Source organism: Neovison vison, chromosome 4 (genome assembly GCF_020171115.1).
Source record: "Neovison vison isolate M4711 chromosome 4, ASM_NN_V1, whole genome shotgun sequence".
In the NCBI taxonomy this organism is placed as follows: domain Eukaryota; kingdom Metazoa; phylum Chordata; class Mammalia; order Carnivora; family Mustelidae; genus Neogale; species Neogale vison.
In genome coordinates this window covers 391,978-418,842 of record NC_058094.1, presented here as the reverse complement: position 1 = coordinate 418,842, position 26,865 = coordinate 391,978, and the positions used below count along the sequence as shown (strand labels likewise).

The window sequence follows — 26,865 nt, the reverse complement described above, 5'->3', positions numbered from 1 at the left end:
CTGTCGTTTCCTGACTTGTTAATTTAAGCCATTCTGACTGGTGTGAGGTGACATCTCACTGTGGTTTAGATTTGTATTTCCCTGATACCAAGTGATGTGGAGCACTTTGTCATGTGTCTGTTGGCCATTTTGATGTCTTCTTTGCAGAAATGTCTGTTCATGTCTTCTGCCCATTTCTTGATTGGATTATTTGTTCTTTGGGTGTTGAGTCTGATAAGTTCTTTTTAAAAAATTGTTTAAAAATCTGATAAGTTATTGATTTTGAATACTAGCCCTTTTTCTGATATGTCATTTGCAAATATCTTCTCGCATTCTGTGGGTTGTCTTTTGGTTTTGTTGACTGCTTCCTTTGCTGTGCAAAAGCTTTTTATCTTGAAAAAGTCCCAATAGTTCATTTTTACCCTTGTTTCCGTTACCTCTGGCGGTGTTTCTAGAAGAAGTTGCTGCCACTGAGGTTGAAGAGGTTGCTGCCTGTGTTCTCCTCAAGGATTTGGGTGGATTCCTATTTCACACTTAGGTTTTTCATCCATTTTTGAGTCTTTTTTTGTGTGTGGTGTAAGGAAATGGTCCAGTTTCATTCTTCTGCATGTGGCTGTCCAGTTTTCCCAACGCCATTTGTTGAAGGGACTGTCTTCCTTCCGTTGCATGTTCTTTCCTGCTTTGTCAAAGATTAGTTGACCATTGAGTTGAGGGTCCATTTCTGGGCTCTCTACTCTGTTCCATTGATCGATGTGTCTGTTTTTGTGCCAGCACCATACCGTCTTGATGGTTACAGCTTTGTAATAGAGCTTGATGTCCGGAATTGTGATGCCACCAGCTTTGGTTTCCTTTCTCAACATTCCTCTGGCTTTTTGGGGTCTTTTCTGGTTCCATACAAATTTTAGGATTATTTTTTCCATTTCTTTGAAAAAAGTTGATGGTATTTTGATAGGAATTGCATTAAATGTGTAGATCTCTTTAGGGAGCATAGACATTTTACAATATTTGTTCTTCCAATCCATGAGAATGGAACATTTTCCCATTTCTTTGTGTTTTCCTCAATTTCTTCCGTGAGTACTCTACAGTTTTGTGAGCACAGATTCTTTGTCTCATTGGTTACATTTATTCCTAGGTAGCTTATGGTTTTGGGTGCAGTAGTAAATGGGATTGACTCCTTAATGTAATCCTTAATCGACTCTTTCTTCTGTCTTGTTGTTGGTGTATAGAAATGCAACTGATTTCTGTGCATCGACTTTTATATCCTGTCACTTTGCTGAATTCCTGTATGAATTTCCTTAAGCAGTTTTGGGATGGAGTCTTTTGGGTTTTCCACATAAAGTATCATATCACCTGCAAAGAGTGAGAGTTTGACTTCTTTGCCAGTTAGAATACACATTCTTCTCTAGTGGACATGGAACCTTCTCCAGAATAGATCACATCCTGGGTCATAAATCAGGTCTCAACCGGTACCAAGAGACTGGGATCATTCCCTGCATATTTGTGGATCACAGTGCTTTGAAACTTGAACTCAATCACAAGAGGAAAGTTGGAAGGAACTCAAATACATGGAGGCTGAAGAGTATCCTACTGAAGACTGAATGGGTCAACCAGGAAATTAAAGAAGAATTTTAAAAATTCATGGAAACAAATGAAAATGAAAACACAACCTTTCAGAATCTTTGGAATGCAGCAGTGGCGGTCCTGAGAGGAAGGTATGCAGCGCTACAAGTCTTTATCAAGAAACAAGATAGCTCCCAAATACACAACCTAAACTATCATCTAAAGGAGTTGGAAAAAGAACAGCAAATAAAGCCTGAACCCAGCAGGTTTCTCTTTTATTCATGATTTTATTAATTTGGGTCCTTTCTCTTTTCTTTTTGATAAGTCTGGCCAGGGGTTTATCAATCTTATTAATTCTTTCAAAGAACCACTCCTAGTTTCATTGATCTGTTCTACTTATTCTTTTGGTTTCTGTTTCATTGATTTCTTCTCAGATCTTTAGGATTTCTCTCTCTGCCTACTTGTGATCTCTGTCTGTCGAATAAATAAAAAAATCTTAAAAAAAAAAAGTGCCAAAACTGAACCAGGAAGAAATAGAAAACCCATAACCAGCGAGGAGATTGAAGCAGTCATCAGAAATCTCCCAACAGGGGCGCCTGGGTGGCTCAGTGGGTTAAAGCCTCTGCCTTCTGCTCGGGTCATGGTCCCAGGGGCCTGGGATTGAGCCCCGCATCGGGCTCTCTGCTCCGCAGAGGGCCTGCTTCCTCCTCTCTCTCTGCCTACCTCCCTGCCTACTTGTGATCTCTCTCTCTCTCTCTGTCAAATGAATAAATAAAATCTTGAAAAAAATCTCCCAACAGGGCTCCTGGGTGGCTCAGTGGGTTAAAACCTCTGTGATCTCTGTCTGTCAAAAAAAAAAAAAAAATCTCCCAACAAACAAGAGCCCGGGGTCAGGAGGCAGCTTCTCAGGGGAATTCCACCAAACATTTAAGATTTTTTTTTTTTTAAATATTTATTTGACAGAGAGAGTGGGATCACAAGTAGGCAGAGAGGCAGGCAGAGAGAGAGGGGGAAGCAGGCTCCCCGCCGAGGAGCGATCCCGATGAGGGGCTCGATCCCAGGACCCCGAGATTATGACCTGAGCTGAAGGCAGAGGCTTAACCCACTGAGCCACCCAGGCGCCCCTCCACCAAAAATTTAAAGAAGAATTAATATCTATTCTCCTGAATCTGTTCCAAAAAATAGAAATGGAAGGAAAACTTCCAAACTCATTTTACCAGGCCAACATTACTTTGATCCTAAAACCAAAGACCCAGTCAAAAAAGAGAATCACAGACCAATATCCCTGATGAACACAGATGCAAAATTTCTCACCAAGATACTGTTAGGGTCCGTGATCAAAGGAACGAGACTGATACAAAGCGAAGGTCAAGCAAAGCTTTATTTCGCGCCAAGCATCATGAATCGCACTGACCGGTCAGGGCTTTCTTTTATAAAAGATGACAACTTTGACCCCGGCGAGCCTACTCCCAATGAGGTTGCTGACATCTAGGTCGTTTCTCACTGTGTCACTGCTGAGGGTCCTGGAGTGCGGGGCAGGGCCGCTGGCACCGCAGGCGTCAAGGGACCGCTGACAACTGGACCGCAGATGTCTCAGGACCGCAGGCGCCGAGGGACCGCTGACAACTGGACCGCAGATGTCTCAGGACCGCAGGCGTCGAGGGACCGCTGACAACTGGACCGCAGATGTCTCAGGACCGCAGGCGTCGAGGGACCGCTGACAACTGGACCGCAGATGTCTCAGGACCGCAGGCGTCGAGGGACCGCTGACAACTGGACCGCAGATGTCTCAGGACCGCAGGCGTCGAGGGACCGCTGACAACTGGACCGCAGATGTCTCAGGACCGCAGGCGCCGAGGGACCGCTGACAACTGGACCGCAGATGTCTCAGGACCGCAGGCGCCGAGGGACCGCTGACAACTGGACCGCAGATGTCTCAGGACCGCAGGCGCCGAGGGACCGCTGACAACTGGACCGCAGATGTCTCAGGACCGCAGGCGCCGAGGGACCGCTGACAACTGGACCGCAGATGTCTCAGGACCGCAGGCGCCGAGAGACCGCTGACAACTGGACCGCAGACGACTGGACTGCTGGGCCGCCGGAGGCTGCAGGCTGCAGGTGATGGCTCGGGGCCGCCGCCGGAGGCTGGAAGCTGCAGGCGGCGGTGCTCGGGGCCGCCGGAGGCTGGAGGCTGGACCGCCAAACGCGGTTATAGCTCTTACAAGAGCTGTTACAGCTCTTCTATACACCGTTTACTCCCCTGCTCTTCTGCGACTTCCATCGCTCTCCGCTCCACTTCACCGCTCTCCGCGGACTTCACCGCTCTCCGCCGACTCCATCCCTCCTGTAGCAGCCGCTGCTCTCCTGCAGCAGCCCCGGCTCTCCTGCAGCAGCCCCCCTTGGCAGCCTGGCAGAGCAACCTTTATGGGGGTGGTTGAGCCCCGCCCCTACACAGGTGGCCAATTGAATTCCAACCTTCCCAGTGGATATACATACGGCCTACTGATTGGATGACTCCACTCAGTCTGCCCCACCCTTACAATACTAGCCAGTAGGATCCAACAGTACATTAAAAGGATTATTCACCACGACCAAGTGGGATTTATTCCTGGGCTGCAAGTTTGGTTCAACATCCTCAAGTCCATCAGTGTGATACACCACATTAATACAAGAAAGGACAAGAACCATATGATACTCTCAATAGATGCTGGAATGGCATCTGACAAAGTACAGCATCCGCATAGAGGGTACATAACCTCAGTATGATCAAAGCCATCTATGAAAATCCCATTGCGAATATAATTTTCAGTGGGGAAAGCGGAGAGCTCTCCTGCTAAGGTCAGGAACACGGCAGGGATGTCCACTATCACACTGCTATTCAACGTCATACAAGAAGTCCTAGCCTTGGCAATCAGACAACAATTTTGTATTGTAATATCAGAAATATTTTTTAAAGGCCATTTTAAGAAATAAAATACTTATTTTTAAGAGAGAGAGAAGGAGGAGAGAGAGGAGAGGGGCAGAGGGAAAGGGAGAAACAGACTCCCCACTGAGCAGAGAGCCCAACGTGGGACTCTATCCCAGGACCCAGAGATCACGACCTGAGCTGAAGGCAGATGCTTAACCGACTGGGCCACCCAGGTGCCCCAGCTCTGTCCCCTTTAAACAATTCCCACCCCAGGCCCTAGCCCTGGATAACCTGCATTCTGTCTGTATCTGTGAATTTAACTATTGTCAGTCCCTCCTCTAGGTGGAGTCACATACTGTGTGTCCTTTTATCAGTACAGTTGTGGCATGCGTTGCAACTAACTCCCTTTTTATGGCTGAATATTCCAATGTATGGGTAGACCATGTTTCGTTTATCTTTCCATTGGCCCATGGACATTTGGTCCCTGCCTCTAGCTATTGTGAATCATGATGAACATTGGCGCACAGATACCAGAGTCCCTTCCCAGGCCGTTTGTGCGCACTCAGAAACTCGGTCACTTGTTTTTATAGTTTCGCACTGACGCTTCCCTGAAGTTGCGGGGTGTTTATCCCACACGCCATCACTGCACACTGCCAGGCTGATGGAGGCTGTGTTCTACCCTGTACCATTGTTCCTAACTCTGTGTTGCGGAAGTTGGAAATGGTGTCTGTCTGTCTGCACAGCTGGGCAGAGGGCTGCGCTGATGCTCTCTTCCCTTGTGTCCCGGCCCCCGTCTCCTGCACCCTAGAGGAATGGTGTTCTTGGCTGGCTTTAGGGCCACGGGGATTCTGTTGGCTTAGGTGTTACCAGTCCCCTTTATCATGTCCTTGGGTTTTTCTGACCCCTTTATTTCTTGGGGCACCTCCCCTTCGCCGTCCTCTCTGTCCAGTGGCTCCCACTGTTTCCCCTCCAACTTCAGGAGTTCGTGTCGTCATTGTGAATTCCCTTCTTCTCTGTTGGCGCTCTCGTTCTCCCACTAGGCTTCTGGGGGGCGGGGTCTCGCTGTGGGTGCAGGTGTGTGCTTTGGCTGCTCGCCTGCACCCACACATCTCTTGCTCTAAGGCTGTGTGGCCCATGGGTCTTGTGTACCGCTCCCTCCAGCTTCCCTACTGCTGTCCCATGCCCGAGGCTCGCTGTTGGGGTGCATGTTCCGAGTCAGAGAAGACCCAGGGCTACAGCTTTGTGGTGTTGACCTTGTACCTGACAGACCTTAATTTCCAGATCTGCGCAATGGGGTCCTGGCCCACTGGAGTGACTAGGCTAACGAGACTAAATGGGACACTGTGGCCCCCAAGGGGCTGGGGGCTGTGCTGGCCGCAGGGGGCACCAGGGCTCTTGGGAAGCCGTCTGTCTTTAATCTCTCCTAGCCAGGGGCTGAGTTTTCTTTTTGCTCAGTGAGACTCTTCTCTTTTCTTCCTTTCTTCCTTCCCTCCTTCCTTCCTTTCTTTCTTTCTTTCAAGATTTTATTTATTTATTTGACAGACAGAGATCACAAGTAGGCAGAGAGGCAGACAGAGAGAGAGAGGAGGAAGCAGGCTCCCTGCTGAGCAGAGAGCCTGATGCGGGGCTCAATCCCAGGATCCTGGGACCATGCCCGGAGCCCCCAGCGCCCGCTGAGCCTCTTTTCAAACGGAGATGCCTCCGGCCAGACTTCCTGGCCCTGACACCTGGCTGCAAGTTTATTAGCTTTGTTTTGGAGCTGAATGGCAGAGGGAAGGGAAATGGGGAGCCTCCCAGTATGGCGGGGGGCCTCCAGCGTTTGGGGAGAGGACTTCCCAGGTGCTGGCTCGTCGCAGGCACTTATGCTAGAGCTCACCATGGGCCCTGGCTCGTGTGGCCCCTGCGTGTCCACTGCCTACGCTGGCCCTGAGGCCTTACTCAGGTCCCCTCACGGGCTTGTCACCTGGGCCCAGTGAAATCCCATTTTGTAGGACAGAAACCAGGATAGCTTCAATTTCGTCTGGCTCTGCAGCTCTCCGTAAGGGGAGTCTAGGGTGGGGGGGGGCACTGAGATCACTGAGAAAGGACACAGGCTCTCTGGCAGGGTCTGGGAGGAAGCCGAGGCCAGGCAAGTTAGTCCTTGGCAGAGGTGTGGGGAGCTAGAGAGGCGACCGCTGACAGCCACAGCAGGTAGCACAGACCTCTCCTCTGGGCTCGGGGATCAGCCCGCAGGCCCCGGCAGAGTGGGGAATCTGGAAGAGGCCCGGGTATGGAGGGACCGTCCCGCTGCAGAGCTGCGGGGAGAGCGGCTTCTACAGCCGTGGTGCCCGGGCACGTGGGTGTCCTAGGGAGGAAGAGCACTGGAGCCCCCACAGGTGCAGAGCGCGCCGCTCCGTAGCAAAAGGCCACGCACTCGGAGCGGAGGTGCCCGCGCTCCTGCGTTGGGAAGGTGTGCACGGAGGTGGGAAACCTGATGACAGCGGAGGGGGCGACCGCGGGCAAGAAGGGCTGAGGGGGAGACCCTGGCGCCTGCGGCTGTCCTGGCAGGACGGTGCCCGCGTGGTCTTGCGTGTCCCGTTGGCGCGTTTGATGCACTTTCTGTGTTTGTGGCATGATCCGCACTACAAAGGGTTTTCAAAGAGGACCCTGATGTGCTGGGGGAATGCGGGGAAGCCTGTCTGGCCTCGGTGCAGGGTTCGTGGGACGGGTGGGAGGTCCAGCCCGGCTGGAGTGGTGGGCTGGTGCCCTGGGCGGGCGATGAACCGGGCTACTGAGTGCTCGGGGGAAACCTGTGCAGACCCTGGACCCAGGACCTCCGTGGGCTGCCTGAGAAGCTCTGGCCTTCCATGCCTGTTGGGACCCCGTGTGCATTTTCAGTGCCTTGGGGCTGCAGTATGGGGACAGGCTGGTGCCCCAGCTGGGCTCAGGACAGCAGGTGGAAGATGCAGACCCAGTGGGAAGCAGGGCCCGGCCTTGCTGCTGCTGCCTGCTTCCCAGTTCCCAGACTGTCCCAGTGTCTTCCCTCTGGGCCTTTACACTGACCCTTCCTTGGCCTGGGTGTGCCTCGTAGGTGTGTCAGTCCCCAACTGCCGTTCTCTTGAGTGCTGGCAGTGGTGGCCCTGCTTGTGGAGGAAATGGGTAAAAGCAGGAGGGAGCAGGAGATGCAGGCCTTTTGGAGCCGAGGTCTGCATCCGTGACAGTTGCGGTGTCAAGGTCAATGAGCCATGGGACAGGGAGGCGAGTTTCAAGTGTGTTCCCAGAGCAGGCACTCATTTCTTGGGGGTTCTCCCGGGAGTGTGGGCGGCTGGGAGCTGGAGGCCAGACCCAGGGGAGTCAGAGGGACCGTAGGAGCCCCAGGCAGTAGGGCCAGCAGGATGGGAGTCAGGGCCACCAAGGGGCCACCTGTAATGGGTCCTTGAGACCCGGTGGTGGGAGGCTGCAGAAGGACAGAGGGACAGGCGTATGCCACTCTGAGAGATTAGGGCATGCAGAAATGACCTTTTTGGGGTAGGAGGCCATTAAGCCCATTCCTGTATTGGCCTTGCGAGGCTCGTGAGCCGAGAAGCACAGGAGCGTGTCTAGCCGGCCGTGGAGAGTGGGAAGACGCGGCTGCCCTCCTGGGCCACGAGCAAGGACCGTGACCTCTCCAGCCTCGCAGGGTGGGTCTCCGAAGTGTGTTCTGACGCTGAGCCAAGCCAGGGCTTCGTGACTGCCGACCCCCCCATTCTGCTGCTGGAATGATCCCGGTGGCTCCCTCCTGCCCACGAGGCCAGGTGCTGGGGAAGCCGTTTGTGCCCTTCATCCTTGAGCGTGCATTTCTTTTTTTTTTTTAAGATTTTATTTATTTATTTTGACAGAGAGAGATCACAAGTAGGCAGAGAGGCAGGCAGAGAGAGCGAGAGGAGGAAGCAGGCTCCCCGCTGAGCAGAGAGCCCGATGCGGGACTCGATCCCAGGACCCCGAGATCATGACCTGAGCCGAAGGCAGCGGCTTAACCCACTGAGCCACCCAGGCGCCCCCGAGCGTGCATTTCTTGAAGGTCCAGGGAGCTAGATGTCCGTACAGCGCTTGAGCTCACAGCCTGGGGCCCAGGTGGCCAACTGTCCTGGGAATGTCCTATCTGGACGTGGCCCTGGAGCACTGGGGCTGTGCTTGCCGTGGGATGGCTCGCGGAGGACCTGGATATTAGGAACACCCTCGTGGTACGTAGTCATCGTTCCTCTGTGCCTTCTGCGCTGTTGGTCTCCGCTCTGGGGGCTGGGGAGGGGGGCAGACTGGCTGACGGCCGGGGGTACCCTCTGTGGGTGAGGTGAGGTGCTAGAGGAAGGTCTTGGCCCATTTCCCTGTTGGGCGGGAGGGTTCCTTTTGCCTTTCAGCAGTGCTGGCGTTCCACTGCCAATCCCAATCCCTACGCCAGGCCTGCCTCGCTCCTTTTACTTTGAGATCCCTGTAGGTTTACGTACATTTGAGAGAAGTAGATCAGAGAGACGGACCCCTGCCACACATCCCCAGTTCCCTTAGGGCATCTAGGACACCGACATCCACACACTCCACTGACCTTTTCAGATTTTACCGGTGTTATGTGCATCTCTGTGCAGGCACGTGTGTGTTTACTTCTGTCCAGTGTTAACTGTATAGGTTTGTGTGGTCACCAGCGTCCAAGTGCAGAACAGCTCCATGACCAGGACCCTGTGCTGTCCTGAGTAGCCATGGCCACCATCTTCCTCTGCCCGCTGCACACCCCGAGATCTTATCACATCAGGGATGCGGGGTGCGGCTGTTAGGGAGGAGCTCAGTGCTCTTGAGAACCACGTAGGCTGGTCCATCCTGAGTCGGGCCCTGCTTGCTGCTGGAGAGTTCCACGGGGTGGGGGACAGAGTTTGGTTAGCCGTTTGCTGGTTGAAGGCCTGGGACATTTCCAGTTTGAGCCTGTTAAGAATAAGGTCGCTGTGAAGTTCATGTTCAGGTTTTTGTCTATTTCTGTGGGGCAGATGCCTGAGAGGGCAGCTTCTGGGTCACATGGGGCGCCCCTGCGCAGTGTTTTTAAGGAACTGCCGGTCTATTTTCCAGAGTGGCCTCACCAGGTCATGTGCCCTGCGGTGTGGGAGGGTCTCGCTGTCCTGCAGGTGCACAGGGACACCTCCTGTGGCTTCAGGCCATGGTGTCCTCACGGTCATGCTGTCGCAGGTCTTTCCGTGGGCTTTTTTTGGTCATCTGTGTGTCCTCTTCAGGGTGATGTCTCTTCACGCCTTTTGCCCATTTTCTAATTATAGTATTTGGTTTTTACTGCTGAATTTTGAGTCCTTTAGGCGAGTGGGAGAGCAGTCCTTGGTCTGTGATTTGCAGACATGCTCTCCGGTCAGTAGCTTGGCTTTCCACCCTCTTCGTGGGTCTTCCGTGGACTGAACGTTTGTAACTGCGGTGCGGCTCCGCTTGTCCCCCACGGTCCGTGCCGTTGGTGGCCAGCCTGGAGAAGGCGTACGACCTCACCTTTAACGCTGAGAAGCACAGTGCCCCTGGGGTCGTGGTTTCGATGAGCTTTTTCCCATGTGGCTCTCCGGTTGGCCCAGCTCCATTGATCAGAAAGGTTCCTTTTCTGCTACTCTGCACTGTTTTAAGTTGTCTACACGTCGTGGGTCTGTTTCTGGGCTGTTCCATGGGTCTGTTTACCCCAAGCCAATACCTTAGAGTCTTACTTACCAGTCTTTATATGAGGTCTGTTATGGAATACTGTGGGTACTTAAAATTTGTTCTTTTTAAGGATTGTCCTGATGGTTCTTGGCCTTTTGAGTTTCACATAACATGGAGAAAGAGTTTTGTGAGTTTCAAATACAGCCGCGGTGTTTTGGTAGGGACCTCGCCGGAAAGGACATCCCGGGGGTTCTGAGGCTCGTGGCCCTGAGTGCTGTGCGCCCCGTTACTTGCTGGCTCTTCCCTCATGCTCCTGGAAAAGCTTTTGCGGTTTTCTGTGTATAGGTCTTGTGCCTCTTTTGTGAGACTCATTCTTAGACGTTAATGATTTGGGATACTGTCGTGTTACCATGAACAGCGTTGTAATTTTTCGTGGTCTAGTTGTTGCTAGGACTTGTGGAGACAGTATTGTTTACACTGACCTTGTATTTTCCAATATTGCTTTGTTTTAATTAACCCTAATAGTTTTTCTCTAGGATCATCAGGTTTTTATCATACACAGTGTCATTTGTAAATAGTGTTTTTTGTGTTCTTCCTGTCCTTACTCGGCTTACTTCTTTTTCTTGCCCCGGTGAAGTGGGTAGAACCTGAGCCCAAACACGAGTAGAAGCAGCGCCGGTGCACGTCCCTGTCTCCTCCAGCACCGTGCGTGCGCGTGTTTCCGATTAGGTTGGGATGATCATTGCGCTGAGGGGAAGCACACAGAGGCTGACAGGGATCCTGGAGGCGTCCTGGGGACATGGGTCCAGGTCCTTGCGGTGGGACGAAACATTGTGGGGGGGAGATAGAGGCAGGTGGATTGTTCTAGTAGGTGGATATCCTTGTCTGATGGCTTCCGTCTACTCATGAAGCATGGGAGCTGCTGAGCCTGAAAATGAGGGAGAAGAGGCAAAGGAAGCTGTAAGATTGTTCCAAGAAGTAGTGCCACTGCGGGGTGACCCAGTCGGGTGGAGGCAGAACAAAGGAGAGTTTACTGGACACGCTGCAAGGGGGCGGCAGGCAGGACAGCGTGCGGGCCAGGGAGGGAGAGACTGGCGGCCGGGACGTGGGGGCTGCGGCTAGCGGGGGAGGCGAGGCGGTGTGGGAATGTGGGAAATGTTCCGGTTTGGGTTCCTGTGTGCAGGTGTAAGGGGCCCGTTGGTCAGCTAGGGCTTATGGCTGTTGTGCGGTGGGTCACGTGACGGGCTGTTTGTGTCCAGCCGGGGGCCTGGGGGTGACTGCGGCGCTCTCCGTCCCCCAGTTTCCATGGCTCAAGTTGGTTGCCTGAAAGCGGCCTCTGCAGAGTGGGCCCCGCACTTGCTGGACGCGTGGTCTTGAGTCCGTGGCTCCGCTCGGAGCAGTCACGCTGGGGCTCCCGTGCGTGCGCAGGAGGAGAGAGCACAGCTTGCAGCTGAAAGCGAGGGCAGGAGGGTGCGGCGGTCAGCGTCTGCAGGACTGAGCCGGGGGTAGGCAATGGGGCGAGGACAAGGGGGTGTCGAGTTGAAATGGCCGAGCGGGGGTGGAGGAGACGGCTCCTGATGGTGACAGGGATGGGGCATAACGGGCAGAGGACGAGGTCGCTGGCAGGAGGAGGAGGTCAGGACCGAGGGGCAGGGGTTGAAGGGCGGTCACGAGAGGTTGAGGCCACCAGGAATTCGGACCTGGCGCAGCGACGGGGCGGTGCCCACAGCAAGGGCTGGTGTGGGCGGTTGGTTGGCACAGCGGATGGCTCACGGCGGCTGGGACTCCTGGACGGAGGAGTGGGGAAGGGGCCGCAGGCCACCGTGAGGAACAGGGCCGGTGGGGGCCCCCCTTCCAGGCCAGGGGGCGGAGGTGGTTTCAGAATTGGGGGATTGAGAGCAGGGTCAAAGCCCCTCCTTGACGCTGTTTCTCTGGTCAAGCCTTCTCTTCCTTCCCTCCCAGCTCGGCGGGGTTCTGGGCTGGTTCTGGTGGAGCCTCTTCTCCCTGGGGGGCCTCCTCCTCCTCTTTTCCAGACACGATCTTCGGGAAGGGTCACCTGTGCGCGGGGAGGCACACCCATGAGGCAGTGTCTTGACGCTGTATTTGGTCCAAGGCCTTTTCTGTTTCCCTGATGCCCAGGTATGTCCTTGAGGCTGGGACCCTTGGCTCTCTGGTCCAGCCACGTGTGCTGTCCAACTCGTGTCCTGCTGCCAGTTGTCAGGGACCCAAATATCTGACTGGGTATTTTCCGTGGGACCTTTGCCCCACGGGCTGTCTTGCGGGCCCATGGCGACCGGCCTGAGCGCTGCTCTGTCCGCTCCCTGCACGTGTGTCGTCCCGCTGGCCGGTTTCTTTTCTGCTTTTGTTTTGATTTGTTTCGCCCTTCAGTGCTGACATCGGGAAGAGCGCGTGTGACCTGACTTATTAGATCTTCAGCCGAGGTCAGGGTCCCGGGGTCCTAGGATGGAGACCCACGGCGGGGGGGCTCCCTGCTCAGCGGGGGGCCTGCTTCTCCCTCTGCCCCTCCCCCCACTCATGCTCTCTCTCTCTCAAATAAATGAATAAATAAATAAAATCTCTTAAAAAATAAAGATTTATTTATCAGAGAGAAGGGCGTGTGTGCGCCTGGGAGGAGGGGCAGCGGGGGAGGGAGAACCCCGAGCCCACTCAGCACGGAGCGCCGAGCCTGGCTCCGGCCCACGACCCTGAGACCCCAGACTGGACCCAGCGGAGATCAGAGTCGGGCGCTGGGACGCCTGAGCCTCCCGGGTGCCCCCGCGCGAGCTGTTTGTGCGCAGCCGCTCCCTGGGGGCACAGGAGACCCTCCCTCAGCACTCAGGTCTTAACCGCAGGGGACCCTGGGACAGACCTGGGGGGTCGTCACGGAGGCGGTCGCAGCAGGGCCCGATGGCAGCGCTGGGGGCCTGCCCGTGCGCGTGCCCCGGGGACGGCCTCTCTGTGCCGCATCGGTGCCACGGTCGGGAGGTGCCTGTGGCAGCCCCCCAGGCCCGGCTGTGGGCTCGCGGCACTTGTGCCTGCTTCCCTCTCCTCGGGGGCAGGGGCCTGTCCTCGGCTGAGCCCTGCGGTGGGTGGGCCGCCTCTGCACAGCATCCGGTCCTACCCCGACTGGGTGGTGCGGCCCCTGGGGCACCTTGGCCTGGAGCTGTGCCAGGCCCGGTCCCCCAGCCCCTCGCAGACGCGGACCGACGGCTCCTCCTGCAGGTGCCGGCATGCAGTGAAGGAGACGGACAGGGAGCGTGCCCTCCACGGGCTCGTCGCCTAGCGGCAGACTGGCGGGGACAGAGCGTGCCCTTGTGTCTGGCGTCCAGCTCCCAGCCTCCCCCTGCTCGGGAAGCTGTCGTGAGGCACGTGTGCCCTGGGCCTCAGGGACCCTGGGGGATGGGAGTCTTCCAAGGCGAGCCTGTCTGCCGTGGGGGCGGGTGAGCACATGGGCTATGGGCCAGGGGTCGCCCCGGAATGGGGTCTGGGCTGCGTGTGAGCCGTCGCCGCCCTGGGCTGCACTGACCGGCGAACCGGAGTCTGGGACGCCCACCTTACCAGGACGGCCTGCGCCGGGTTCCCCGGGGTCGTGCCGGCGCCTTGTTCCTCCGGAGAGGGGCAGTAGTGGGGATAACGCGGCACATAAAACCCGCTCTTTGGGTTGCACCTTACAGGAATCTACTCCGGAAGCCACACATAGCTTCCCATCTGCGAGGTGGGAAGACCCCACAACCAGAGGGAAGGCGGGTGACCGGCTCGGGCCTGACGCGGTGCGGCGGCCCCAGCCCCGTCCACGACGTCTTCCTCTCTCTCACGCTCCTCAGGGCGCGAGTGAGGACAGCGGCCCTTACCCGCCCCAGTCCCGCTCTGAGTTCCAGTTCCCGTCACTCCGTCACACAGACGCTGCGGCTGGCACCAGGGGGCAGGTGATGGGGTGGCTGGCAGGGGACTTCGGATGTAGGCGCGGCATCAGTTTGCCTGGGGAGCCAATGGGGGTCAGGACAGGGACCTGCGGGGAGGCCGGGACTCTGGGTGTCGCAGGGCGGCTGGGACCTCGGCCCAGCCCGGATGGCTTCCTGCCTGGTAGGGTCTGGGGACTGGGCCTCCCGTCCCAGAAGCCAGGGGCCCTGGCAGCGTTCGCAGCAGTCTCTGGGGACGATCGAGGGAGTGGCTCTGAGCGGCTCCAGGCGGCCTCTGTCCCTCCAGGAGGCGCCCCCCTTCCAGTCCCGTACTCTTGTGCGGCTTTCTTGGGCACAGAGCTGGGACCTGGAAAAAGTTGCCCAGGTCATCTGTTTGACATTCCAGTGAGACTTGGGGAGGGTTTGTGAGTGAGATGGGAGAGCCCCCCTTCCCTCTGCGGCCTGGGTGTGGCGCACTGGTCATTCCGGGAGACGCCACTGAGCCATCTGGGCCTTGGTGACTCCGTTGAGGGTCAGGTCTTTCACTTCTGGTGGGCTCTTCCTGGACTGTGGCGGGAGAAGGCCACCGAGTGAGGCCTGGGGAGGGGTGTCAGGCAGGGTCCAGGGGGCCGGGGCCCAGAAGGCGTAGGGCTGAGCCTGGAGGGGCCCTCCTTCAATGGAGACTGTCCTGGGGGGCGGGTGCCCACTGCAGCGTTTCCTGGCCACTCTCAGGCCACCTTAGGGTCACCTTGGGCTCAGAGAAGGTAGGCAGCAGCCCCAGGACCTGCCCAGAGTTACAGGGAGACTTCCCTGGGGCATCTTGCCGCACGGAGCACTGCTCAAGGGACCCAGAGCAGACCCGGGGCTTCAGGAGGGTCGGCCCCCCAGAGACGGGGGCTGAGGGCCTGAGTAAGCCGCCGCCGCCCAAACCAGGAGACCCCCGTGTCCACTGTGGGCTGGCCAGGGCTCTTCCCCTTGTGGCTGGGCTGGGGGAGGGGATGCTGAGGCTGATCCTTCTTCCTGCTTTGGGGTTATTTTCATGGATGGCTTTGAAGATGAGTAACCCAAAGACACGGAATCAGCTCAGACAGCTGCTTGCCCTTCTTGGTTGTTTTCCAGAGGGTGCACATCTGCTCCTCTGGTAGCCTGTAAAGTGGCAGGGCGGGTGACATCTTTTTTTTTTTTAAGATTTTTTATTTATTTGACAGAGAGAGAGAGAGATCACAAGTAGGCAGAGAGAGGGAGGGAAGCAGGCTCCCCACTGAGCAGACAGCCCTATGTGGGGCTCGATCCCAGGACCCTGGGATCATGACCAGAGCTCAAGGCAGAGGCTTTAACCCACTGAGCCACCCAGGCGCCCCGGGTGACATCTTTTAAATCCAGCCAGTGCTAACCTGGTCGGATGGCGGCTTTGGTTCCGACGCCCGGCTTCCAGAAGGGAAACCGGTCCCTACGACCCTGGAAGCCCACTTTCGGGGAGGCTTGGCTGGGGTCCCCACCCCTTGCCAGGGCTGGAGACCGGAGAGACCGGGTGCCTCGCTCCTTGTTTACGGTCTCTCGGGTGGTCTGCTCAGGTCGTCTTCCTGGAAGGCCAGAGAGGTGAAGGTCACGTGTGTGTGTTGGGGGGGCTGCCTGCTCCCTGGGGGTGGCGGGGAGGGCTCTGGGCGTGCTCAGGAGGGAGGCAGAGTCCTGCAGGGTGTGAGGTTCTATAGCCCTCAGGCAGTTGGGGGGGGTGGGCAAGGAAAAGGTGACCTTGTGCAGTCCACCCTGGGGGCAGATAGGTCAGCAAGGCGGAGGGAGCCGAGGCCTTGAGAAGCTTCCAGAAAACAGCTCCCAGAGGCCAGTACCTGGGCCGTGGAGAGGCAGCCTCATGGGGAAGGCCTGCGGCCCAGCCAGCCCTCCTTGCTCCCTGCTCTGAGTTGGGCTGCCCTTTCTGGGAACCCCAGGGGTGGTGATGTCAGGTGGCAAGTGCCCCCACCAGGATTCTGGTCCAACCGCGAGGGGTGTGGGGTGGGGTCTGTTGGGGGCGGGGCTGGCCCTCTCACCTGCTGGCCTGCGCTGCCTGCAGTGGCCATGATGGGCTCCGTGTTCCTCCCCCCCAGGCGAGTGGAGGCCGCCAGCAGCCTGCAGACTGATCTACTGCTCTTTGGAAGGAGGCCCCCGGGGGACACAGCCGCCAGGCCTGCCAGGCCTTTGGTACCTTCGCTGCTTTGACAGACTCACTCCTGGGCACTAGGGGCCGAGGCCGCAGGACTCAGAGGGCACAGCCTGCCCTGACCTCTCTGTGGCTGTGGGTCCGGCCCTCCGGCCCTCCGGCCCAGCTCCCTGTTAGCCCTCATGTCCTGACCCTGGAAGACAAGATAGGAGCACGGAGGGAAGGCCAGGCCATGGCTGTCCCCAGGCCCCACCCAGGATCCTGAGACCCGGAAGGGGAGGGGGCTTCTCGAACTCCCGGGCACTCCCGGGGCCTCTGCCCGTTGCCCTTTCTTCCCTTTGCCCTCATCGAACTGGCAGGACACAGCGACTCTGTTATCTGGGTAATTAGCTTCAGACCCGGGACTGAAGCTGCCTAGGTCCTGGGCTGCTTCCCACAGGCTGTGCACCCTGACCCCAAAAGCGAGGTGAGGCCCTGCCCGCTGAGCAGCCGAGGTGTCACCCTTGGGCACCTCCCACACTGCCCTTTCTGCCTGGGGTCCATGTCCCTCAGGACTGTCTGGGCCTGGCAGCGTGGGGCCTTGTGACCCAGCCTTGCCAGGGGCAGAGGGCGCCGCCAAGCCTTAGGGAGGGGATGCCCCCAAGGGTGCTGGTCCGGCCCACCGCCCCACTCCTCAGGCCCAGTCTGGCCCCGGTGCTCCCCAATCTGGTGCCCCGAGCTGCGCCCCCGGCAGGTCGCCCCCGCCATGGCCGAGCACCTGGAGCTGCTGGCAGAGATGCCCGTGGTGGGCAGGATGAATGCGCAGGAGCGGCTGAAGCATGCCCAGAAGCGCCGGGCCCAGCAGGTGAAGGCGTGGGCCCAGGCGGAGAAGGAGGCCCAGGGCAAGAAGGGCCACCGGGAGCGGCCGCGGAAGGAGGCAGCTGGGGGCAGGCGGCAGAAGCGGGTCCTCTTTCCTGCCAGCGTCACCCTTCTGGAGGCTGCTGCCCGCAACGACCTGGAGGAAGGTGAGCGTGGCCGAGCCCCAGGGCGCAGTGCCCTCCTTGGAGGCCCCGGGGCTGGCCAGCGTCCGCATCCGCATGACCCCTGTGGCGGGCCCCCCGCGGCCGGCCCGTGGTGGGCTGTGCACACGGGTGCTGCTGCGGGGCTTGGGCAGGGGCACCCGGACAAGAGCCCAGGGCTTCACTCGGGAACTGGGAGTGGCCCATGGCCTTTGCCACCTCTTGTCGGGGTGCTGGGTGACGATCGGGAGTGTCCTGGCCACCGCCTGCTTGGGTCCTCCATCTCCTCTGCCTAGGAGGACGGTAGCGCTCACCTCAGCAGGTCAGAACGAGGGGGCAGGGGTCACCTGCAGGCTAGCCCCCTTGGCACCTGCCTCTGGCTCCATCTTTGACTTCTTCCTCGCCATCAGGACCACCCGGCTAGGCCAGGGGCCTGAGCTTTCAGCAGCCTTCTCATTCCTCCCTGTACCCTGTGTGCTCACAGCCCCTCTGTTCTCCGGAGAGGCTCTCGAGGGTTCTTCCTGCCTTCCTCCGGGGGCAGAAGCTGGGGTGCAGAGGGCAAGGAGGGGAGGGCAGCGCCTTCAGGCAGGGGAAGTAGAGGAGGGCGCAGTGGGGGTGGTGCAGGCGGAACCGTGGGAGGGAGACTGAGTCCTCCTGGTGCCTGTGGAGCAGTCTGAGGGGCCCCGGCTGTTGAGGAGGTGACCTTGGCGACAGCCTGGGCCCACTGAACCATGAGGACAGGAGCTGGCTCTGCTCTGGAGGGCACTGGACCCCTTGGGCCCACACTGCAGGCTGCAGCTGGGCAGGGAGCCTGCTCAGGGCTGGGGCGCGTGTAGGGTTGGGGCATTCAACTAGTGGGAGAAACTCGGGGGAGCAGGGGCCCCAGTGAGGGTATTGTTGGAGGAGGGAGCCAGAACCCCAGCCAGAGTGGGATGCACCGGCGCCGTCGGGACCGCCCACATGCAGGAGCCTCAGGGTCGGAGCGCAGGGAGCCCTTGTCGGAGGGCTGGCTCCTGCTTGGCGCTGCAGGCAGGGGCGGGGGGTGTGCACTCTGGGGGCAGACAGAAGCCCAGTGCCCCGGCTCTTGAGCCCTCAGCCTGGGCTCAGGGGCCCCCTCTGGGCCCTGCACTGCTGTCCTCCTCCGGTGCCCTGTCCTGGGTCTAGAGCGGTGCCGGCCTGTGGCTCTGGGCCCTAACACACTCCCTCCCCCTTCTCGCAGTCCGCCAGCTCCTTGAGAGTGGGGTCAGCCCTGATCTGGCCAACGAGGATGGCCTGACGGCCCTGCACCAGGTCAGCCATGCGGGGGGTGGGGGCGTTAGGGAGAGAAGGGGGCGCTGGCCGGGCGCTGGTACTCAGGCCTTGTGGCTCGTAGAGCTGCATTGATGACTTCCAAGAGATGGTGCAGCAGCTCCTGGAGGCTGGGGCCAAGGTCAATGCCCGCGATAGCGAAAGCTGGACGCCCCTGCACGCCGCGGCCACCTGCGGCCACCTGCAGCTGGTGGAGCTGCTCATCGCCCGGTAGGGCCCCGTCGCTGCCGCGGGGGAGGGCGTCTGTATGGGAGAGGGCCGAGACTTGGGCCGGGAGAGGCAGGGCCTTCCTCACACAGGCTGGTTCATCCTGAGATGCGGCCCAGCTGTGTCCTGGACAGGACGCGTGCTTGGCCCTTGGCTTGTGTTTCCACTCCCCTTCGCCCGCGCTGACTTCACCTTCACCCCGGCCTGGAGATCAGGGCCTGGGCGGAAGCTGTGCCCCCAGGGGAACAAACATGTGCTGAGGAAAGTGCGGTGGTTCTCCTGGGGACTCCCTCCTGCCAAGCCCCCCTAGGAGTTTGGGGACTCTTGAGGGTGGGCCTCGAGCTCTACGTCTGGTCTCGATGGGGTCTGCACAGAAACGGGCCCTTCTGGACCGGTGATGAGGGCAGCCCTGGCGAAGACGGAGGGGGCACCTAGACATAGATGGGGCCTTTGACGAGGAGGGTGGGGCAGGCCTGGGCCTCTCCGCACGTGAGCTGTGGGGGACGGGAGGGGTGGTCGGCTTTCCAGGGTCTGGGAGCTCCCCCTGCTGCCCCAGCCCCTCAACTCTGTCTGCTGCAGCACAATGGGTGGTCAGGGGCTCAGGCTCTCCTTGGAGCAGTCTGGGTGCTGACGGTGGGTGGGTGTTCACGGCTCTTGTGCCCAGGGAGCACCATCTCTGTGTTCTGGGCTCCTTCAGCTCCCCGTCCTCCCCCGGGCCTTGCCTCTGCTTGAGCCTTGTTCCCTGTGGCCCTCTCTGGCATCCAGGCTCTCCTTCTCCCTCTCCTTTTTGCTCCCTGCGGCTCCGAGAGGCCTGGCACCCGCTTTTGGCTGGGAGGCCCCCTGTGTGGGCTCACAGGGTCACGTGGGTGTGGAACCTGTGCTCAGAGGCAGGTGGACGGCCCGCCTGGCTTGAGGGCCCGATCCAGGGCCTTGTCTGTCTTTGACCCGCACAGTCCACAGGCTAAAGGCCTCTGCAGAGGGTTGCCTAGAGACCTCCATGGGGGAAGGGCTTTGTGGCCAAAGCCTCTGTCCATTCCTCCCGCAGGGGTGCCGACCTCCTGGCCGTCAACACCGATGGGAACATGCCTTATGACCTCTGTGAGGACGAGCGGACGCTGGACTGCCTTGAGACGGCCATGGCCAACCGTGGTGAGTGTGACTCCCCTTGTCCACCCGGGATGCCCAGAGGGCCGGCCCTGAGCTCGCTTCCTTTCAGGCATCACCCAGGACAGCATCGAGGGGGCCCGGGCCCTGCCCGAGCTGTGCATGCTGGAGGACATCCGCTGCCTGCTGCAGGCGGGAGCCGACATCGATGACCCCCAGGACCATGGGGCCACGCTGGTGAGGACCCGGCCGCGTGAGGTGAGGCTGGCGGGCGGCGGCTACCGCAGGGGCTTGGCAGGGACTCAGGGCCCAGCTCTTTGCCTGTAGCTCCACATCGCGGCCGCCAACGGGTTCGGCGAGGCAGCCGTCCTGCTGCTGGAGCACCGGGCCAGTCTGAGCGCCAAGGACCAGGACGGCTGGGAGCCGCTGCACGCCGCAGCCTACTGGGGCCAGGTGAGTGCGGCGGCCGTGGCCGGCTCCGCGGCGGGGGCGCGTGGGGTCCTGGCTCCGGGCTCGGGGTCCTGGCTCCGGGCTCGGGGCCCTTCAGCAGCCCCGGCTCGCCGGCCCTCAGGTGCACCTGGTGGAGCTGCTGGTGGCGCACGGGGCCGACCTGAACGGGAAGTCTCTGACGGACGAGACGCCCCTCGGTAAGCCGGGGCCGCCTCTGCCAGTGTAGGCGCCCGGGGGGAGGGCCCCGGTGACCCTCCACCCGCCTCTCCTAGACGTGTGCGGGGACGAGGCGGTGCGGACCAGGCTGCTGGAGCTGAAGCACAAGCAGGACGCACTGCTGCGCGCCCAGGGCCGCCAGCCCTCCCTGCTGCGGCGTCGCACCTCCAGTGCCGGCAGCCGGGGGTGAGCGCCGCCGTCCGGGCCCCTCCCGCCCCCGCCCGGCCTTCGCCCCCCCTGCTGGCAGCCTTCCCCCCCACCCTGCCCTTGCCGTCCCCCAGGAAAGTGGTGAGGAGGGTGAGCCTGACCCAGCGGACCAGCCTGTACCGCAGGGAGCATGCCCAGGAGGCCATCGTGTGGCAACAGCCGCCGCCCACTGGCCCGGAGCCGCCCGAGGAGGACGAGGACGGCCGGACGGACGCGGAGCTGCGCTCCCGACCTAGCGAGGTGAGCCCCACGCCGTCCGCCTGCAGCCCGGTAGCCGCGGGCCCAGATGCTCCCCTCCGTGTGCGGAGCAGTCAAGCAGGCATGTGAGCTGGTGTCGGTGCACGTTTGTCCCACTGCACCCGCGGGGGGTCGGTGGGACCAGTGACCCTGTGCCCACACCGCGGGCCGGTGCCGCACGGGCATGGCTGCTGTTCCGGGCGGCCATGCAGCCTGGAGCCCGAGGCCCAGGGAGGCCAGAGAAGGCCTTCCCGACGGCCCCTGAGGCCCGCGCTCCCCCAGCAGGACGATGATCCCGAGTCGGCCAGGCCGCACAACGGCCGAGTTGGAGGCACCCCGGGGCGGCACCTGTATTCCAAGCGGCTGGACCGGAGCGTCTCCTACCAGCTGAGCCCCCTGGACAGCTGTGCCCCCGATGCTCCGGGCCGGGTCAAGGCCCAGCACACGCTCGCAGAGCTGAAGCGCCAGCGAGCCGCCGCTAAACTGCAGCGTCCCCCGCCTGAGGGGCCCGAGGGGCCCGAGCCCAGCCCACTGGCCGCCGCTGCTGCGAGCCCCCAGCTGGAACACAGCCCCGGGGCCGGTGGAGACCCGCCCCTGCTGAAGCTCACCGCGCCGTCGGAGGAGGCCCCCGCGGAGAGGAGGCCCTGCTGCCTGCTCATGTGAGGGGCTGGCACCCGGAGTGCCCCGGAGGCTGCCGCGGGGCCCCTGCTTTGGGGGCCCCGGTGTACGCCCTGCTGCTGCTGCTGCTGCTGGGAGAGACCCGGCGGGGGACCTCCCTCAGCTCCCCTCCCGGGGATGCCAGCGTCCTCGCTCAGGGATGAGCCTCTGGCAGAAGCCCTCCTGGGGGGCCGTGCGGCTGCAGAGACCTAGTTCCATGGTTGCCTCTTGATAAAGGGCTGTTCTGCCACCTGCCTTGTCGTGTGTGTCAGCGGGGCCGCTGTCCTGAGGGAGGGGAGCTGAGGTGCTGCTGCTGGGTGTGCCGGTCCCTCTGTGGGGCCTGTAGGGGCTTGCTTGGGGCTGCCTGGCCCTGCGTAGGAGTGAGGCCCACGGCCGCTGGGCGGGAAGCCTGGCCTGGCCTGTGCCCTGCCTCCCTGGCTTCCCAGCCTCCTGGAGACTCCTCTGTAACTCTTTCCTTCCCTGAGAGCAGCGGGGAGCTGCAGAAGGACCTTCCTTGGGGCTCAGGCCTGGGGGTATCCATGGCAGAGGAGCAGGGAGCCTGGCGTGGAAGGGGAGGGCCATTCCCACAAGACTCTCAAGCCACAGAGGGGAGAATCCGTATGAAGGCTGGAGTCAGAAACCTCCCTGGGGGATGAGTCCCCCCGCTCCTGGCACGTAGCCCTGATCCTGGGGCCTGGCTGCCAGGCTCCGCCTGGGCTGGCAAAGGGGACCAGAGGTTGGCTGCCCAGATCCTGAGCTGGCTGGGCACAATGTGTCAGGGTGACGGGGGCCCCTTAGGGGCCTCAGGTGGGAAGGCCGAGGGTGCTGTTAGCTTGCGTGTCAGTGGTGGGCAGCCCTGCGTGGCCGCCAGTGCCGGGTCACCTTCTCCTCGCCCATGGGACGGGTTAGCCGCATGTGTGCAGGGCCCATCCTTCTCGGAGCATCACTGCTTGGAGGGGTGTCCTCAGCAGAGCTGGGCAGCTGGGGCCCAGGCTGCAGGTTAATTTGGGTGTGGGGGCAACGCAGCTTCCAGTGTCCACCTGCAAACAGCTGCCAGCGCTGGGGGGGGGGCTGCCTCTGCCTGGGGCTGGGATCCTATTAACCTGTGCTCTGGTCTGAGGGCCCAGGGGGTTGGGGTAGGGGACAAAAGATGGCCCAGAGCCGAGAGGTGTGAGGGGAGACCGAGGCTGGCCGCCTGGGGCTCCTGCTCTTTCCTTGCTGGCAGAGGAGCCCGGGCTGGCGTCGGGCCCGGCCAGCCGCCCACAGCCTCTCTCAGAGGGCTGGCTCCTTGACCTTCCGCTCCGTGTCCGCGGCTGGGGTAGCCACCCCTGGGCATGGCCTATCCACGCCCTTCAGGGCCTGGGGAGGTGGGGCCCTGATGGCCTATCCCAGCTTGCTTCCCACTATCTCTGCCAATCAGGAGCAACAGGGAGGGGGAGCTTAGGTCACCCTGCCTGCGGTGTGGCCCCAAGGGCAGCTCCGGGCTGGGGCATGGTGAAAGGGCACAGCCGCAGCCCAGAGGAGCCCAGTGTCCGCGGGCCCAGAGCCGCCCCACCCTGTCGCCCAGCATCCCAACCCAGAGACTCTGGCCGCCTCCAACTGCGGAGCTGGGACCGAGGTCCAAGCCCAGGGCTCGTGGAGCCTGCGGGCCATGGTTGCCAGCCCAGGAGGGGCCGGCCGGATGGAAGCCCGCATCTGAGCTTCCGCTCCCCTCCCCCAGGAACGCCAGGATTCTATAGAGGCCCGACTCAGTTACCTGGGAGACAGGCCTGCTGGCCCAAGCAAAGATGGGGGGCCTGAGAGGGCTAGGACTTGGCAGAGCCCTGCTGGGGTAAATCTCCAGGGTCCCAGCTCCATTTCCCCTGGGGGTTTAGCTCTGCCCAGCTCTGCCAACCCGTCTGGGCACTTAGCACACCTCCCCTCCCTCAGGTCAGTCCCTCAGAGCTGCTTGAACCTGTCTGTCCCTACCCCCCACATAGGTCTCCTGCTCCCCTGTCATGGGGACACTGGGCGGGCACTGGGCCTCGCCCCAAGCCCCGCCTGCCTCCTCATGCACTCCCTATGGCTCCCTGGGGCCGAACTGTGCCCAGACGGGTGGGGCGGGGCCCAGCGGCCCCGACTTCTTCTTCAGCCTTTTCTGTCCCTTTCCGTGGGGCCAGCGGGCCGCCGTGAAGAGGGTGCCCTTCACTTTGAGCCCCTCTGCCCGGGCTCCCTCTTCCCAGCCCCGGCCCATCCAGTCTGGACCCAGCCTCCTTTTCCCCGCCCAAATCCTGCTGTCCTGATCTTCCTGCCTGGTCTGAGTAGTGTCCTGGCCTTGAGGGCAGGTGACCACAGCCGGGTTGCAATGAACGGGCTGAAGGAGAAGGTGCTGACGCTGGACACCATGAACCCGTGTGTTCGGAGGGTGGAGTACGCAGTGCGCGGGCCCATCGTTCTGCGCGCCCTTGAGCTGGAGCAGGAACTGCGCCAGGTATGGCCCTGGGCCCCACCACTGCTCTCCAGGCTGCACCTGGGCAGCTGCATCAGGCCCATTTCCATAGTCACACAGGACGAGGACCTGTCCTGTCCTCACGCCTGTGCCCTTTCCCTCCCAGGGGGTCAAGAAGCCCTTCACGGAGGTTGTCCGCGCCAACATCGGGGACGCGCAGGCCATGGGGCAGAAGCCCATCACCTTCCTGCGTCAGGTGAGGCTCGGTGTTTGCCCTGGTGCCCTCCCCAGCCCGCCCACGTGCTTGGCTCAGTGTCTGCTGCTCCCAGGTCCTGGCCCTCTGTGTGCACCCCGATCTCCTGAACAGCCCCGACTTCCCTGAGGACGCCAGGAGGAGGGCTGAGCGCATCTTGCAGGCATGTGGGGGACACAGCCTGGGTAAGTGCCGGTGCCCAAACTGGGCAAAGCCCCAGGGAGGAGCGGGAGCTGCTGGGAGGCCGTCCCAGGGGAGGGGTGGACCCAACTGCTGGGGGATACTCCGGAGGACGGCTAAGGAGCCTCTCCGGTCCTCTTCTCGCTGTCCTGCCCCACCCTCCGGCCCAGGGGCCTACAGCGTCAGCTCGGGTATCCAGCTGATCCGAGAAGACGCCGCCCGGTACATTGAGCGGCGCGACGGAGGCATCCCCGCAGACCCCAACAACATCTTCCTGTCCACCGGGGCCAGCGACGCCATCGTGGTAAGCCAGGGCCAGGGCAGGAAGATGCCGCGGCTCGTTCCTTGCGGCTTGGGCGGACCTTGCTCCTTCTGGCACAGTGCTCCCGGGCCGGGCGGGGAGCAGGTGCCGTCCCCATGGGCCCCACCAACCTGGCTTCCCCATCCCGCCGACAGACGGTGCTGAAGTTGCTGGTGGCGGGAGAGGGTCCCACCCGCACAGGCGTGCTCATCCCCATCCCGCAGTACCCGCTGTACTCGGCCGCGCTGGCCGAGCTCGACGCTGTGCAAGTGGACTACTACTTGGACGAGGAGCGCGCTTGGGCCCTCGACGTGGCCGAGCTGCGGCGCGCCCTGTGCCAGGCGCGTGGTCACTGCTGCCCACGCGCACTCTGCATTATCAACCCCGGCAACCCCACTGGTGCGCTGCCCGACCCCCAGCCCTCCCGCGTCCCCCTCCCCACGGGGTCAGTCTGCCCCGCCCCCCCGCGGGCGCAGAGCGCCAGGCTGACCCCGGACATGGTGCGTCTCCCGCGCCCTAGGACAGGTGCAAGCCCGTGAGTGCATCGAGGCCGTGATTCGCTTCGCCTTTGAGGAGCGCCTCTTCCTGATGGCTGATGAGGTGTGGGCGGGGGCTCGCCTGGGCTTGGGGTCGCAGGGCCCGGGTGACAGCACCCTCCCCTCCAGTGACGCTGGCCCGCCCGTCCAGGTGTACCAGGACAATGTGTATGCGGAGGGCTCGAGGTTCCACTCGTTCAAGAAGGTGCTCGTGGAGATGGGGCCGCCCTACTCGACGCAGCAGGAGCTCGCCTCCTTCCATTCGGTCTCCAAGGGCTACATGGGCGAGTGCGTGCGGGGTCACAAGGACTGTACCCCGGCTTGGGTCCCCTGCCCGGGCCGCCCTGACAGCTGCGCTCTGGCCTGCAGGTGCGGGTTCCGCGGTGGCTACGTGGAGGTGGTGAACATGGACCCGGCGGTGCAGCAGCAGATGCAGAAGCTGATGAGCGTCCGGCTGTGCCCGCCGGTGCCGGGCCAGGCCCTGCTGCACATGGTGGTCAGCCCGCCCACACCCTCCGACCCCTCCTTCGCGCAGTTCCAGGCGGTGAGCGGGACGGGCGGGGAGGGGGTGCGATCGAGCTACGCCAGCCGCCGCCCGGTCTGATCAGCTCACCCTTCTCGGCCGCAGGAGCGGCAGGCGGTGCTGGCCGAGCTGGCGGCGAAGGCGAAGCTCACGGAGCAGGTTTTCAACCAGGCCCCCGGCATCCGCTGCAACCCGGTGCAGGGCGCCATGTATGCCTTCCCTCGCGTGCAGCTGCCCCCGCGCGCCGTGCAGCGCGCTCAGGTGCGGCTCCACTGGCGACTGGCCTGGGGCGTGGGGGCGCGGGGGGGGGGCCGCCAACCAGCGCTGAGTGTGAGCGCCCCGCCCTGTCCGTCCGCCCCCAGGAGCTGGGCCTGGCTCCCGACATGTTCTTCTGCATGCGCCTTCTGGAGGAGACCGGCATCTGCGTGGTGCCCGGGAGTGGCTTCGGGCAGCGGGAAGGCACCTACCACTTCCGGTGAGGCCCAGCCCCGCATGGCTCAGCCCGGTCGCCCCCAGCACCTTCACTTACCCACCTCGCCCTTTCAGGATGACCATTCTGCCCCCCATGGAGAAGCTGCGGCCTTTGCTGGAGAAGCTGAGCCAGTTCCACGCCAAGTTCACCCGAGAATACTCCTGAGTGCCGCCCCGTTTGGGGCCAGGCTGGGCCGGCCCTGGACACCATGGCCAGGGTCTTCCCTGGGGGTCTCGGGAGCCCTCTGGACTTGCTCCCGCTGCCTGTGGGGCTGGGCCCCTGCCTTTCTGCAGACCCTTAATAAAGCTGAAGCAGCCTGACTACCTGGAGGCCGGCTGTGTGCACACCCGTAGAGCTGCCCCTGCCTCTGTCCACTGCTGACTTCCTGTCTGAGCTGGGGTTCGGTGGGGCTTGGAGACCTAGCCCCAGGCAGGACATGTGTCAGCCTTGAGGAGGAGTGGTCAAGGAGGGCTCCCAGAGGAGGGAGGTGCAGTGTCCTTTACTGCAGATATGGTGCCCCTCACGGGCTGGGTCTCTTCGTGGCCTCTGGTCCCGAGGCAGAGACGGCAAACTTCACATACAAGTGAGGAGGAGTGAAGGTGTGGAGGAAGGCACCAGGGCGGGCACGAAGCCGGACGAAGAAACCCGGGAGCTGA

The 26,865-nt window shown here is 61.2% G+C and overlaps 2 protein-coding genes across 8 annotated transcripts in view; both read left to right on the top strand.

Annotated features, from left to right (window-relative positions):
* Positions 1 to 21,783, top strand: part of PPP1R16A (protein phosphatase 1 regulatory subunit 16A) — a 37,032-nt gene extending 15,249 nt beyond the window's left edge. For 4 of the 5 annotated variants that reach the window (XM_044244724.1, XM_044244725.1, XM_044244727.1 and 1 more), the window contains exons 2-11: positions 16,080 to 17,136; positions 18,350 to 18,420; positions 18,503 to 18,648; positions 19,691 to 19,794; positions 19,862 to 19,986; positions 20,077 to 20,202; positions 20,321 to 20,396; positions 20,472 to 20,601; positions 20,697 to 20,862; positions 21,142 to 21,783. In XM_044244724.1, the coding sequence (XP_044100659.1) occupies positions 16,878 to 17,136; positions 18,350 to 18,420; positions 18,503 to 18,648; positions 19,691 to 19,794; positions 19,862 to 19,986; positions 20,077 to 20,202; positions 20,321 to 20,396; positions 20,472 to 20,601; positions 20,697 to 20,862; positions 21,142 to 21,522 (1,584 nt within the window). In that variant the 5' untranslated portion in view covers positions 16,080 to 16,877 and the 3' untranslated portion in view covers positions 21,523 to 21,783. The remainder of the gene's footprint in view (positions 1 to 16,079; positions 17,137 to 18,349; positions 18,421 to 18,502; positions 18,649 to 19,690; positions 19,795 to 19,861; positions 19,987 to 20,076; positions 20,203 to 20,320; positions 20,397 to 20,471; positions 20,602 to 20,696; positions 20,863 to 21,141) is intronic. The other variant, XM_044244728.1, reaches the window with a different exon arrangement.
* On the top strand, positions 20,815 to 26,561 carry GPT (glutamic--pyruvic transaminase). Of its 3 annotated transcripts, none has more exons than XM_044244723.1 (12): positions 20,815 to 20,862; positions 23,841 to 23,986; positions 24,111 to 24,200; positions 24,274 to 24,382; positions 24,548 to 24,681; positions 24,834 to 25,077; positions 25,199 to 25,278; positions 25,366 to 25,502; positions 25,584 to 25,758; positions 25,843 to 25,998; positions 26,100 to 26,212; positions 26,284 to 26,561. In XM_044244723.1, exons 2-12 carry the CDS (start codon positions 23,861 to 23,863, stop codon positions 26,372 to 26,374), a joined length of 1,455 nt encoding a protein of 484 aa, XP_044100658.1. In that variant the 5' UTR covers positions 20,815 to 20,862; positions 23,841 to 23,860; the 3' UTR covers positions 26,375 to 26,561. The 3 variants fall into 3 exon arrangements, with proteins under 3 accessions (XP_044100658.1, XP_044100657.1, XP_044100656.1); XM_044244722.1 differs by lacking the exon at positions 20,815 to 20,862 and adding an exon at positions 23,024 to 23,347; XM_044244721.1 differs by lacking the exon at positions 20,815 to 20,862 and having other exon boundaries at positions 23,358 to 23,986.
* The last annotated feature ends 304 nt before the right edge of the window (positions 26,562 to 26,865 follow it).

Coding starts and splice junctions, on each gene's coding strand:
- GPT (XM_044244721.1), top strand. CDS start 23,567: ATGCACTCCCTATGGCTCCCTGGGGCCGAACTGTGCCCAGACGGGTGG. Junction 24,383..24,547: donor ATGTGGGGGACACAGCCTGG/GTAAGTGCCGGT, acceptor CCTCCGGCCCAG/GGGCCTACAGCGTCAGCTCG. Junction 25,279..25,365: donor TCTTCCTGATGGCTGATGAG/GTGTGGGCGGGG, acceptor CCGCCCGTCCAG/GTGTACCAGGACAATGTGTA.